Raw genomic sequence first — 14,645 nt, forward strand, 5'->3', positions numbered from 1 at the left:
CCCAGAAATCTGTGCAAGATACCTGTGCACAGATCAATCCTCAAAGGCTATTAACCAACAAATGCAAATAAAAGTAGCAAAGTATTAAGAACAATATTACCACATAAATCTGAAAGAGGAACACCACGGTCTGAAACCCCAAAGTCTTTGCGTTTTATTAACCAGAAAAAGTTTACAAGAGTTTTCTTAGAGCAAGTACACGATTCAGAAATCGGATCAAAATAATGGAGAGAGGCCTCTCATTTATAGAAAAATTCTCCAACGACTAGTTGCCCTGTTCCCCTTCAAGCAATTTCAACTGTCGATGAAGATCAAATGATCTTTTAATCATCATTGTTGACATAAAGTTACTTTTTGAGAAAATTCGAATTTCCTTTTAATTAACTCAAAAATGATTATTTTGAGTTAATTGCCGCAAAATGTTGACTTTGACTTAATTACTATGGCCCAAGGGTTCAAAATATCTTGAAATTTTCAATATTCCCTTGGCTGGGGACCTCCAAAAATTAAAAACTTTAAAACCCACGAATTTTAAATGTTGGAGAATTTAATTTTTCCTAGGACTTAAATTAATTAAATTTATGGCTTTAGCATTTTAATTTATTTTAGCCAAAAATTTTAATTAATTGACTCATGAGGGATTATTAAGTTTTCTAACCCTATAATATTTAGCCATGGTGTCTAACTATGAGGGACCATGTACTAAATATTTTTTACATGAAATATTACATTTTTAATCCATGAAGGGGGAACACCCGTTCGTTATAGACCCTCAATAATTACCCATTTTTGCGACACAAAATATGATTTAGTAGACTAAGTGACTTTTAATAAAATAATCTAACCAAATAGTTAGAGTTATTCCCAAATCACTTTTACAAAGACTCGATAAATAACACTAGGACTCATTTAAAATCTTGACGACAAAATCCACCCTAGCTTTGGGGTGAGGCTGGAGGGAAAAACTCTACCGATCATCCGTGTTTAGAAACACACATGAATTTGTGAGACTGAAAACCTCCTAGGATAGAAATCATCACCAGAAAAATAAATTTATCTAGGTTGTTACATACATTTGTCTTACTAGGATCATTTACATTACAAAATGCAGAATGGGTTTAGAAAACTTCTAGTGTACATATAGATGATAATGATGAATCTGAATGATGAGAACACTCGAACATGATAGATCCCTTTTGCGAAAAAAGGGGTGTACTGCTATAGGGTAGTTGACATAGAGTGGTCAACATGACGTTTCTTTCCTCGCTGCCTGTTCTCTCTTTCTGCCAGCGTACTTAACTGCTCAGGTGTGTGTGTAAACATTTATCTTGACTTGTCTTTATATCTTTAGCTGAGTCAAAAACCCTAATGTATTTTGGATTTTACTGCTAGTCTAAGGCATGCACATGGTTGCGGGGGAGCGCCCCCCCAGAATCACTTCCGAAGCGCGCTTCGAGTGAGAGCGAATTTGGGGAGCGCGCTCCTGCAAAAAAAAATGCTCACCCTAATTTTTTCACAAAATTTTTGCTATAAAGGTGTTCCAAACGCAATTTTTTTTCAAAGAAACAAGAGTTTTTGAGTAGGGAAGCCTAATATTCAAGCCTATGACCCTAGTATTGATATGCAATTCATGGTAATGTTAAATTATTAAAGTAAAAGGTCATCCTTTTACTTGAATTTTTAACATTACCATGAAATGACTTAGGATGTTTAAGAGTGGCTTCGACCTCATTGGATTTCATGTAGAGAAAGTAGAATTTTAGATGTCACTCAAAATCTAGCAGACTTATCAGGTTTTCAGGATTTCAAGAGTGGGAGGATTGCAATGTTTCCATTGGATTTTGTCATGTACAAGGGTATGAGACTCGTATTTAATTAATAACACCAAGTCTTTATGTACCTTGGTGCTAGTGACATATGGTTGTTGAACTCCTCTATCATGCCCCTGCTAAAATGTACCCATCTCTCAAATAAAATCTTGACTTTACATGCTACATTTTTTCTATCTTATGTTAATTGCTTAGAGGGTGATATTAGTGACAAAGATATCAAGATAGGCAATGATTTTTATGATATGTAGCTATTTGTTGTAGCATGATTTTTTTGGATGCTAGAGGTCATCTAGGATCTATTTGTTGATGTATTTTTGGTTCAGAGATGGATTGCACTCTATGCTATTTGGGTTATGTGCACCCTTACATGCTATATAAATGAGAACTTGTAACTTGTGGATGTGGTTGATGAATATTATAACTTCTAGATGGTTGATGTTATATGGTTTAATCCATGTTTTTATGCTTTTTATATCTAATTCATCATTCTACAAGCTTTTGTTGACATATATGCATCAAAATATATAAAAATATATATTCTATAAAAATTCACTCCCGACCCGGGAGCTTTTGAAAATGTCGCTCCCCGCTTCCGCTCCCAAGTAACCTTGGGCATGCATGTATGATATACAACTTTTTAGTTTTAAAAGCTATATATAAGACTCACTTGTTTACTTAAGTGAATTACAAATCGATTTATTTTCAAAAATATCTAAAACTATGTTTTGCGTGTTCACTCTGAACCTACACAGAAATGTCTGTCTGAATTTTAATTCTGAACATCAAGAGGCCCATGTTTTAGGGCATTGATATTGTTAACACCCAAATTAGCAAGTGTTGTTGAGGCCCTTACAAAATACTAAGATGCATAACACAGGACAAAGTGCCCACTGTCACCTCTGCATGAGTCTCCACTCTTTAGGCCAACTCTTACAAAGCGAAGGGAGGATTCCGTACAATAAATACCCTCCAATGCAGATTAGTAGACCAGTGCTTAATAATACCTCTTGGGTGATGGAGTCTAGGAGTTAATTTTTAGATACTCTTTTAAAGTGGATCCAGGGGTAGAAATGATAGGGATATATATATATATATATATATATATATATATATAAACATCCCAACACTAAAAATAAGTGAATAATTTGAAAGATATGGTAATATAAAAAATGTTACTCACTTATGGGGGTCAAAACCCAGATTTTTTCAATGCAGAAATTTAATTTCCAGCAAGTTGGAAAGTGACAATTCACTTCAAATAATGATGACTTATTGCCTAGAAGTGAAAGAATAACAACAGTTTACAAATGCATACCTTTCAGGCTCAAATTCTTGAGGTACAGTTTCATTTATCATTCAAATATGCTACTGTAAATTGTATTGTGGCCTTTAAAACCCTTGAATTTGCTTTGGATCAACTTTCCTACACAAGACAAGCACGTTATGCCCATAGTTTTAAAAACCAAAACCGGGTTTTGAACCAGCCCACCTATCTAACTAGGCTTCAAACTGCAACCAGATTCAATGAACGAATTTGAAAAAAATACATAAATTAATCAATTTTTATTTAAAAGAATATTTTTAAGATTTCAAACCATGATTCCAAACCAATAGAGACAAATATGCAAAGTTTGCTCATCTATATACCATGTAAGTGAATATATCAAAAATTAAAATGTCACCCAATGATCCATATCAACAACAAAATACATGATCAATGCAACTCTAAATGGCCTTTAGAGCCCAAAACAATGCTACAAGCTATTGGGCCACTATCTAGTACAAATAACTGATCAACTTGATCTCTCATCAAACTCATCACTAATTCACCACTAGAAAAATGGGATCATTAGCAAGAACTACATAAACATCATTTAGCTCAAAATCTTTAGACGTAGATTCCTTAACCTTATAATATGGTAGAAATTGAAAAAGCTTACCATGCTTAACCAATGATTTTGATTTGAGTGAAGGGTTAATCTCATATGGTAGAAAAAGCTTGACAAGCCTAACTAATATTTTGGTTCAAGTGAATGTTGAAGAAAGTGTAACTAGGTTTGGTCTTCATAATGACATGATCTTTGTATTTGATGTAATAAAAGGAAATAAATTATTTTTTATAATCTTGCTACATGGGTTTCATGAGCAAGAAGTGTCTCTAGGTAAAAGACTTCTTCTTGATGTCTTTAGGATTTATTTATATGTCAAAGAGTCATGTCATGTATATAGAAACTCTTCATGAGTTCATGTAAATATGTACAAGTCTTCTAAGTTGTCTAACAACCCTCCAAGACCAAGATCAATGCCTCAAAACAAGCCTTCCGAAGTCTGCAAGCAAAGCAATAAAGAAATGATCATGTCGGCTCCAAATAAATGATTTAAAATATATAATTATGTTATGTCGGCTTGAAGCAAGAAGTCACGTCGGTTCATAAGGTAATGTCGGCTCAATTATATGTGCACAACCACTATAAATACCCTGTTGGGGTATCCGCAAATGAGGAGGACAAAACTCGCATAGAGGAGGAGTCGCAGTCAAGGCATGAAGCCGCAGTCAAGAAAAGGAGACGCAATAAAGATGAGCCGCAGTCAAGTGAAGCCACAATCAAGGTAGCCATAGTCAAGGGAGCCGCACTCAAGGTCATGGAGCTGCAATAAGGAGGATGAGGTCTAAGGGTTCAGCTGTCTCCTCATATGGGTTAAGGAACAACATAACTAAAGCCTATCCATTCTCGGCATGGCAATCTCGGTATGACAAGGAGTAGTCTTGATCTCAGTGGCACTCCTGTAGCAGACTAGTCATTGGACAACAAAGATAGATCTATTCTCTCGGATCAATGAATATTATGTCAAACGTTATCTCCTCTATATATATTACAGTCTTGCCATGACTTGATGATGAGATAAGGGTTCGATGAAGAGATCCTTGGCATACGTGTCATCACAGTATTTAGATCTAGAATAAGGTAGTCTCAACATGCTTCGAGGAACAGTGACAAGGATCATAGTCTTGATCCTGACTTAATTGCAATCACAGTAATTATAGATGATGATCATATATATACATCAGTGATCTCATTGACTCGGAGGATCTCAGTGCAACAAGTAATCTTGGTGATACTATTGTAAAGGCATCTATTTTGCAGCAATGATGAAGATCATGGTGTTGTAGCAGTGATGAAGATCATGGTATTGTAGAACATGATGATGATGATCTCTGTGGTGCAGCAAAGATAATGATCTCAGCATTGACACGAAGAGGATTGATGGCTTGGTCTTGGAGAGGTAGAGTGTGTCAAGGGTCATGGTCTTGGTATTCGTCAATGGAATCTCTATAAGAAGAATTTACGCATGGGATTTCCTCTCCAAGAGGGAGAGGTTTTGGCCTTGCCAAATAGCCAACCATTTGTGTTCTTGTCTCCTTTGTTTGATAGCAGTTTGATGAAGTTAACTTACACATGCTAATAATGAAGTAAACAATCAAGCTAAGACAAAATTGCATTAACACTTCACAAATTGTTATCATGTATCGAAGAATCATCTTAACTATGCTTGCCCTAGATTTTTCAACAGTGAAGGGTACATTTTTGTTAAGGCCATGGAAAAGGATCTCAACAATCAATACCAATGATAATATCACCAACATCAAGGTAGACAAAGGGATTCATGGTCTTGATTAATGCCAATCGCATACCCTCATAACTGATAGAATTCAATGAAAATGTTGCAATCCTACCAACCTTAAAACCTTGCAAACTGTTAAATCTACTTAATTTTGAGTGGGGTCTGAAATTCTACTTTCCCCATATGAAGTTCAATAGGTTTTTTGTTTAGGTTTAGGGTTTAGGGTTTAGGAGGGGAAGGCTTGGTTTTATAGCTAAGGGGGGTAGGGTTGTTTTGGGAGGGAAACATCCCCTAGTTTCCTCCAAAACCACTTGAAAAATCACCATTGTGGGTCCCAGATTCCCTGCACACATGTGAGATCTGATCGGCCCAACTTGGAGAGGAATCAACCAGTTTGGGCTGGCTAGTACTGGTTAGCTACCAAACCTTTGGTACCTAACTAGTACCAAGTTCTAACTAGTCTTCAAATTGGATTTTTCTATTGGGTCATTGGCCGAAGGTTGCTCAATGCTAACCTTCCGATTTGACTGGATATCGGTTCAAATTGACCGGTTTTTAAAACTATGGTTATACATTTCTTGGGCCAAATGAATAAGATAAAACTAACTGAAATTTTAGAAGTTAAGCTCAAGCTAGTGAATTGTGTGTGTTTTTTATATTTTCTGAATTTTTATATTTTTATACTTTATAAAACATAAATTTGAAAAAGTTTTTGATTTTTAAATATATGGTTGGTGAGTTGAGGCTTACCTTGGCCTTGCAAAATACCTCTTCCAATGTTGGATTGCGATCACAACCCCTTCTAAATCACTTGTGTTTTTTGGACTAAGAAATGAGTTTGGAGTTGAAAGACCAATTGTTCTCACTCTAGCATAAGATGATCTATTGGTGCCCAAATCCAACTAGGAGCAATTTCCTCTTAAAATACCTTTGGCCAATGCATCAACTATGTTATTAGGAGAGATCTTGTCTTTGAAGAAGAAAACCCAAATATGGGTTACTCCAACAATCAAGCTTTCATAACCCTAATCCAACAAAGAGAAAGTGAGGGATAACAACCTAGCCTTCATCTTCCACTTGAATATGTAGCCCCTTGATGGATTAATCTAATAACTTTGTATGATTTGGGAAAACATGCAAAAACATTATGAAGCACAATTTCTAACAATGGCTAAGAAGAAAGAGATCAAAAGAATCATCGCACAAGACAATTTTTCACACCAAAAAATAGTCTTATTATGGCATGATGTTCTCAAAGTTCACAACAACACAAATGGAATGAGGGATTAGCCTTATATAATTTTCTTTCTAACTGCTAGTTTGAAACAATCTCCCAAAATTAATGATACGAGTTGTCATCCACAACGTGGAGACAGTCTTTACAAGAAAAATATTTTTTTTTTTGATGAGAAATAACCCTAAAGAAGGGTGTCGACTAACTTCCATGATGAAAATAACTACTCTAGGAGGACCAAATTTGCTTGAAGGAGGGTCGACTTGGCTTGCATTGAGTTGATTTGCTTGAAGAGAGGCTTGGTTTGCTTGGTGAGAGGCTCACTCAACCCTTGAAAGGCTAGATCTTTCCCACCTTTGGTCCAACATTCACTTGACTTGACCCTTAAATCCTCAGCATTCACCTGGAGAGGTCAAACATCTAGCTTGAAGAAGACAACTTGGTCCATTTTACTTAACTTGTAATGCTCTTCCACCTTTTTGCTTGGTAACTTGACTTTTTTGAGCGATTGACCTTTTCCATCATTTAATTAGCTCTAATGACTAGATTTGACCCTACAAATGGCCTAAAAGACCTCACATGCATGATTCGTCCTCTCACTTTAGGAGGCCAGATGCTAGATCTTCAGCGCCTTGCACAATTTGAGGAATTGGGTACATGGGTTATGCTTGGAATAATTTTTAGATGAATTTTGATGTAAGACATGCCCCATTCCACCAAGTGTAGACCTCAATATGCCCAACTAAGCCCACGTGCCACAAAAGAGGGGACAACCACCTTTGATTGGGAATATTTCCTTGATGCCTTCCCTTCTTGAAAAAAAATTGCAGGTGGCATGACAAGTACACATTATGTTGAGTAATATGAGCCTTTACTAACTTTTTGACCTTGGGACCCTATGCATTGGGATCTGTGAACTACCTTGGGAAACATGAAATGTTGTGAACTGTGAGACTGCCATGTTGAGAACTGTAAAATGAATAATGCACCAAGGCCAGAGAATGCACACAGACTGACACATGACCATGTGGATAGGACATAGGTGCACTCAAGACATGGGTTGGACTGGCCTTACATAGTGTGATCACCCCTACAAAACCAATGGCTTCTCTAAACCATGTGTCCAAGTATGTCCATCCTAATCCCTCCCATTCTATACCGGACGAAGGGACCTAAGAGTAGAGTCTAAAAGGACCAGGCATGGCTGACCATAATAGGCCTAGGATACCATAATACATAACATCACATAGCCTACAAGGCTTTGACTTGCATTCTCTGGGCTTACAATGGTGTTGCTCAAAAAGAAAAATGGCTATAGGTACCCTTGCTGAAATGAGGGGTAATAGGTATCCTGTTTTCCTCAGTGAAAATATTAAGTCAAATGTGTTCATTTTGTTTCCTTTTTCATTTTTAATTGTGCAAGTTTGCATATAGTGTTATTAATTTTCTTGCACATGCAAGAAATTGGTCCCTGTATCTTTTATTTTAATACATGTACAACAATAGCAGATTTTGATGAATTGATATGATGCAGGGTTTGTTGCAAAGTGAGATTGAGGGTGATGATGGTGACAGAGTAGGATTTTATGGTCGATGTATGCATCATGGGAAATATGAAAACAAATATTCTGAGATAGCTCAATCTGGCAATACCTTGCCTGCGAACCTTCGGTTGGAAACTGAGAAAGGAACTTGTGCTCGCACAGAGGTGAGGAATGTGTTGAACTTTCTCATTCTGGGCATGGGAAATGAATGTTTATTTGTAAGAAATTCTAATAAACTGTGCATAATATTTCATTTCCAATTTTTTTAACAGGGTTACAAGGGTCGTAAAAGCTGGGAAGAATACAGAGCTGAACTTCGAAGGAAATCTGAGACAAACAGCACGAAGGTTGTATCACAGGAACAAATAAATGTATGGCTTCACATTAATGAGCGGAAATCATGCACAAGGGGTCTTATCAAGCCTCCAAATGTAGACAACAAAACTGATTACAGAGTATGTATTATCTTGTTTATTTTTTAGCTTGCTTATCTGGAATCTATGCAATTAAACAATGATTCCATAAATTGCTGCTCAAGTGTTTGGTGATTTGGTAAGGTTTCTTACAGAGCTACCTTTTAAGAATCGGAATCTTCATGGGCTCCTTCACATTTCAAAAAGTTATTGTTTCATATGGTTTGGTTCAGTTACCAGCTTGTCAGATCAAATGAGTTTAATGAGAAATTAAAACACAGATAACAGGGTTGCATGGATACAGATATGGAAAATACATCTGTATAAAAAGGCCGTGAGTTGATTTTTCTTTTAGAATAGCATTCATGAGTTTCAAATATGAAAATATCACAGCAATGATAGTAAGAGAAACATGGAAGGTGACAAGTATGGATTACCGGAGTCTCCATGGGCTCCTTCATGTTTCAAAAAGTTAATGTTTCATATGGTTGCTTCAGTTACTAGCTTGTCAGGTCAAATGAGTTTAATGAGAAATTAAAACACAGATAACAAGGTTGCATGGATACAGATATGGAAAATACATCTGTATGAAAAAGCCGTGAGTTGATTTTTTTTTACAATAGCATTCATGAGTTTCAAATATGAAAATATCGCAGCAAAGATAGTAAGAGAAACATGGAAGGTGACAAGTATGGATTACCTTGGGCATGTTACTTCAATCAGTGCCTCCTATTAGTGCCCTTCCTGAAGGAAAGACTTCATGGGAGGTTACAATGGACTAGGGGCAAAGGATAACCTCCTAAGTGAAGCATGTGAACAAGGGTACAATCAAGAACAGTCATCCATCCAGCTTGGTCTGTGATCCATATTAGTATGCCCCAAAACATTAAATGAAAGCACATGATTACAGAAATGGTTAATGTACCTTTTGATAGATGACCTACCTTCCTTCAAGAAGCATGCCAGATGGGAAAGAGCACCGGCCGGAGCATAGGTGGAGAGCTCTGATATAAAGCTATCTGAGGGTCATCATAGGGCTGCTGGCTGTCCAAAGGGGAGAAATATTTTCTCCTAGGGGTTAACCACTCTTCATGGGTAACAGGGAGTGAAGGACGAGGAGGTTGGGAGGGGGAGATCAAAGTAACTTGGATAAACTATTGATATAAGTCCTCTTTTGAGAAACTGCCAATATATGCTAGGAAGAATAAATTCGTAAACTGCCCTTCATTGGAGTTATATTGGTCCAAGTAGAGATTTTGTCAAACATGTCACATCATATATGCTCAAAGATGCTTGAGGTGAAGAGGAATGAAACTATTGAACCTTTTCATAAGCTAGTGTAGAAGATTTGTCATGGAGAAGAGGAGATTCATCAAATCTAGGTTTCAAGAAACATTGCTACTCTCAGTTTCCATGCTTGAAATGTTTCAAAATGTGTTTTCACGTTCTGAAACAGTTGGAAACATCTCTGGCATGGAAACAGTCAGAAACACCCTAAAATGTGTTGCAGGGTGTTTCACAAATTGGAAACACAGTTCAAACTCAGGTCCACGCTTTGGGTGTGTTTCCACTTGGAAAGGGCATGTTTAGGGTCATGTTTCAGGCCTAGGAACTCACTTAAATTGTTCATCAAGAATGCTAAAAAACCAGACAATAGAAAAAATAATTCGTCCTCCTTTTTGGAACTGTCTTTACTTTAGTGCAAATTCTTGAAGTTGATGTTGAGACCCTTATTTATAATTTACTTTCATTAACTAAAATATTTAAATTTTAAAATGGGAGCCCCATTTCAACGTGTTTGGTGATGGAATTCCCCTCTACAAACACTGTGGAATGAGGTTTTTGCAGAAGGAATCACAACCAGCAAGCAGATGAATGAAAAATGAACCGTAATTCTTGTTTTATAAATTGATTAAAACCACCAGGTGAGTTTTTAAAGAAAAAGTACGAGTGAGTCAATGGACTTATATGTTTTCCAAGTCCAACAATATTTTCACCCTGAGTACTAATTTCGGGCAAGTGTTGCTGATAAATTGCTGAGCCCTACAAAACCGATTTATCCTCATTTTAATGAAATTGAAATTTCATTTATAAGAATAGATGTCATTAGAATGCCAAACAGTTTTGTCTTCTCATTCATGATTTCATCTAAACTATTATTTTTCAAATTTTTTAGAGGGAGTACCTTCGCTTCAAACAAGAGCAAGGCTGGAAACGTTTGATGGTATACAAATCAGGCATCCATGCACTTGGGTTATATACTGCCGAGTTCGTTTCAAAGGGTGAAATGGTCAGATTTGTTAATTTTTTTATCATTCTGAGAACTAGAACTGATACAAATAGTCTATCAACTATATAATCGCTGTTAAAATATTTTTGCAGGTGGTAGAGTATGTTGGTGAGATAGTGGGACTCCGTGTGGCAGACAAACGGGAAGCTAATTATCACTCACGAGGTAAAATGCAATATGAGGGTGCATGCTACTTCTTTAGAATAGACAAGGAGAGCATTATTGATGCTACTCGAAAAGGTGGCATTGCTCGCTTTGTAAATCATTCATGCTCAGTAAGCATCCCATCCCATTATGATTACACTACAATAATTGTGCAATTTATTTTCATTTTCACTTTTTTATAAGTGGATTCTGAGTTTATTTCTGTCCAAAGAACTTTATCTCTGTTTTTTCTCCTCACACAATGAACTTTTGGAATACGTCATCATTATAATCTTCTTTTGAGTAGTTCTGAATCCTTATGCTATAATGTGGTTATTTTCAAGCAGCCTAATTGTGTAGCGAAGGTGATCTCTGTGAAAACTCAGAAAAAGGTACGTCTTTTGAACAATTAAGTTCGATGGAGACATTTCTCTAATAATCTCTGCTTAGAAAGAAAATAGTAGTTATGATTGCCGTTGTGGTAGACTCTTGCAAACCAAATTGTTGAAGAAGTTATGGAATTTGAATATTTTTATTGCAGGTAGTTTTCTTTGCGGTAAGAGATATAAATGCTGGCGAGGAGATTACGTATGATTATCATTTCAACCATGAGGACGATGGGAAGAAAATCCCTTGTTTCTGTAACTCAAGAACTTGTAGACGATACTTGAATTAGCTGACAGCTTTCTGATGGAGTACACCTGCATTTTATCTTTGCAATTGAAAGTATAGCCAAGTCCTTTGTCTATATTTGCTATGAAATTCAGATGCCTGCCTGATGCATTCCCGTCTGCGGATGTATGGATGATGCATCTCATTTTTGTATTTGGCTTGACTGCTATATGTATTATGTACAGAGAAAAGGGTTCAATGATAGACGGTGTTCATTTTCATATGTAATTGGATAAATTATGTACAAAAAAGAAGATCGCTTGGCATTCGGTTGGTCTTTAGATGAAACTTAGTACAGGGTTGATTGTAATTTTGAGTGCATGCAATCTCAAAGATCAATTGCCATTTGAGGTAACATCTGCACTATTGTCATTTGATAAAACAGCATGTTGGCTGAGATTTCAAATGGTGTATTATAGCCAAAGAGGCACTTATATAGCTTAACAATATATTTGCAAAAACATTTGTATTAGGGGTGGTTTATGGAATTTAGTCCCTTTTTCTGCCATTATTGTTTTGGCAGCACAATGGCTCGATGATATATGGTCTCCGTGACATGTCAATCATCCTTTTTTGCGTTGTATCCTTCATTTCAGTTATGTAATGTTTCCTACTTGAAATTTAAAACATTCGGAAATTATTTGAGAACTCCAGAGAGGAGTGACCAAAAAAATGGACTTGGATAAATGTCATTTATCTGGGTTCTAACTTCTGAGCAGCCTGCGATTTATGCACACAGGCATGTCTTCACCTGACAGGAGTGGTGGGGCGTCCGTGTGGGGGCATCACAACATCGATCGAATCATACGAATGGGCTTTACGTATAATGCTGACATATGAAGTACGTAGGACGGGCTTTCGTCAGTTCGTACATCCATTGGGTAGATACTGGGCAGCTCCAGGACCCTGATAAACAATATTTAACCTTCACCAAAACATGGCCCATAGACATTTAAAAACGGGAAGATTCTTTTTCTCGACAAGAAATGGACTTGGAAACCTAAAATCACAGTAACTTTTCTATACTTTCAAATCGATGATTGATTTTCATATAAGAACAGGACACCTGTAATCTTACACAGAACATGATAACATGATATGCTACGATTAGATATTTATAAATATAATTCTCATTTATTTATATACTATTTTCAGCCTCGAGTAAGGTCACGTGAGCAATGGAAGTATCTCATGTAAAAAGTGTGGAAAGCCAAAGTCTATTTTAATTATGTCCAGATGAATTTAATGAAAGAATATCCTAGGTTAATCACTAAACAGCACCTTGAGATGTTAACAGAGGGACGACGTTGGGAATTATGATACAGTTGTCCTGCCGATATATTTTGCCAGATAAATATGGCCTATGTTCAAGAGTTGTCCATGTTGTGCCACTGATCACTCTTTTAAATGCAAAGTGACGTTTTACAGATGAACCAATCCATATTAAGAACACATATATCTAATAATCACATAATAGTTATGTGCTATTCCCTGGCTTTGTGATGTGTAGATAAATCAGTCTTTTGCATGTTGTTTGCAAGCGGGATTATAAGAGATGAATGCTTGTGATTCACAAGGGGAACATCCTAATAATGACGGGCAGTTCAATCTCGAGTTAATTAGTTTCATTAATTGGGATTATAATAGATATGAATGCTTGTGATTCATAAAGGGAACATCCTAATAATGACCGGCAGTTCAATCTCGAGTTAATTACTTTCATTCATTGAAATAATCTATGCTTTCATATAAATTGGGTTAATTTACTTGTTCCATCTATTCAGGTAATATATTGAAGTTTGTTGCTTAATATTTTATTTTTTTATTCGTAAATTTTTGCTTACTCATTAGTGGTGGGATATTTTTGAATATTTAAAAAACGAATATATATATATATATATATATATATATATATATATATATATATATATATATATATTTTGCTTCTCAGGTAAATGGAGAATGTGATCTCTATTTTTTAAAAATAAATAGAAATTGTGAATTTTTTCCGTGTGAAAATAATTATTTGATTTTCATATTATTTGTAATATTTCTTGTTTTCTCTATTACAATTTTTGAAGTGTATGCAGTTTGGTATTTTGGTCATTAAGAAATCTTGATGCTGTTTTTTTCTTTAAACATTAGTCCTTGCTACTTTCACTTTATGTGCTAGTGCTTTTCAAGTTTTAATTGGTATGGTTGGAGTGTATCAATGCAATTTCAATGCACTATAGCTTACTCTTGACTGTCATGCGTTATTTGAGTTCTTTTGCTTGTGGATGAAATTTGAGAAAGTTTCATGTAAAAAATAGGTGTGAAGTTGTACCAACGAAGCATTTTATTGCATTAATTGAACATATATATATATATATATATATATATATATATATATATATATATATATATAACATCATTTTATGTTTACAAAATGGAGGATTCAAATCCTTTCAACCCAATTTTTGTTCTAAAATCAAGTTTCAAGTAATCACACCTTCAATAGACCATAGGTATGTGGTTTTCAAAAGAGATGAGTCCATTCAACATACCTAATTCTGACAATTTCAATGCTTTCTAATGAAAATCCATATTTGATGTCATTTTAGGTCAATCGTCAAACTAAGATATACATATTTAGATATCAATACTCAATTTGTATGCAATTTTGATGTTCTATGATTAATAAGTTATAACTTCATTCTTGAGAAACTAAGCATATGGTACTTCAGTATTAAAAATCTAAACTATTTTCTTCTTCAAGGATTGATTTAAAATATGTCATAGATTTAAGAATTTGTTTAGAGTGCTTTACATATTTGAATCCTTTTACCACAAAATGTTCTTGTAATGTAATCAATTCAATATTCTTGTATTAGCTGACTTAGTAATAATGAT

General features: G+C 35.5%; 1 protein-coding gene across 3 annotated transcripts in view; it reads left to right on the plus strand.

Annotated features, from left to right (window-relative positions):
* Positions 1 to 11,893, plus strand: part of LOC149192927 (uncharacterized) — a 250,441-nt gene extending 238,548 nt beyond the window's left edge. For 2 of the 3 annotated variants that reach the window (XM_089404741.1, XM_089404742.1), the window contains 6 exons: positions 8,225 to 8,398; positions 8,507 to 8,689; positions 10,824 to 10,937; positions 11,030 to 11,212; positions 11,429 to 11,473; positions 11,623 to 11,893. In XM_089404741.1, coding sequence (XP_089260867.1) covers positions 8,225 to 8,398; positions 8,507 to 8,689; positions 10,824 to 10,937; positions 11,030 to 11,212; positions 11,429 to 11,473; positions 11,623 to 11,757 — 834 coding nt within the window. In that variant the 3' untranslated portion in view covers positions 11,758 to 11,893. Of the gene's footprint in view, positions 1 to 8,224; positions 8,399 to 8,506; positions 8,690 to 10,823; positions 10,938 to 11,029; positions 11,213 to 11,428; positions 11,474 to 11,622 lie in introns of those variants that run through there. The other variant, XM_089404743.1, reaches the window with a different exon arrangement.
* The last annotated feature ends 2,752 nt before the right edge of the window (positions 11,894 to 14,645 follow it).

This window comes from Pinus tabuliformis, chromosome 2_2, assembly GCF_031772625.1.
Source record: "Pinus tabuliformis cultivar Carrire ecotype Pingquan chromosome 2_2, CPIR1, whole genome shotgun sequence".
Lineage (NCBI taxonomy): Eukaryota > Viridiplantae > Streptophyta > Pinopsida > Pinales > Pinaceae > Pinus > Pinus tabuliformis.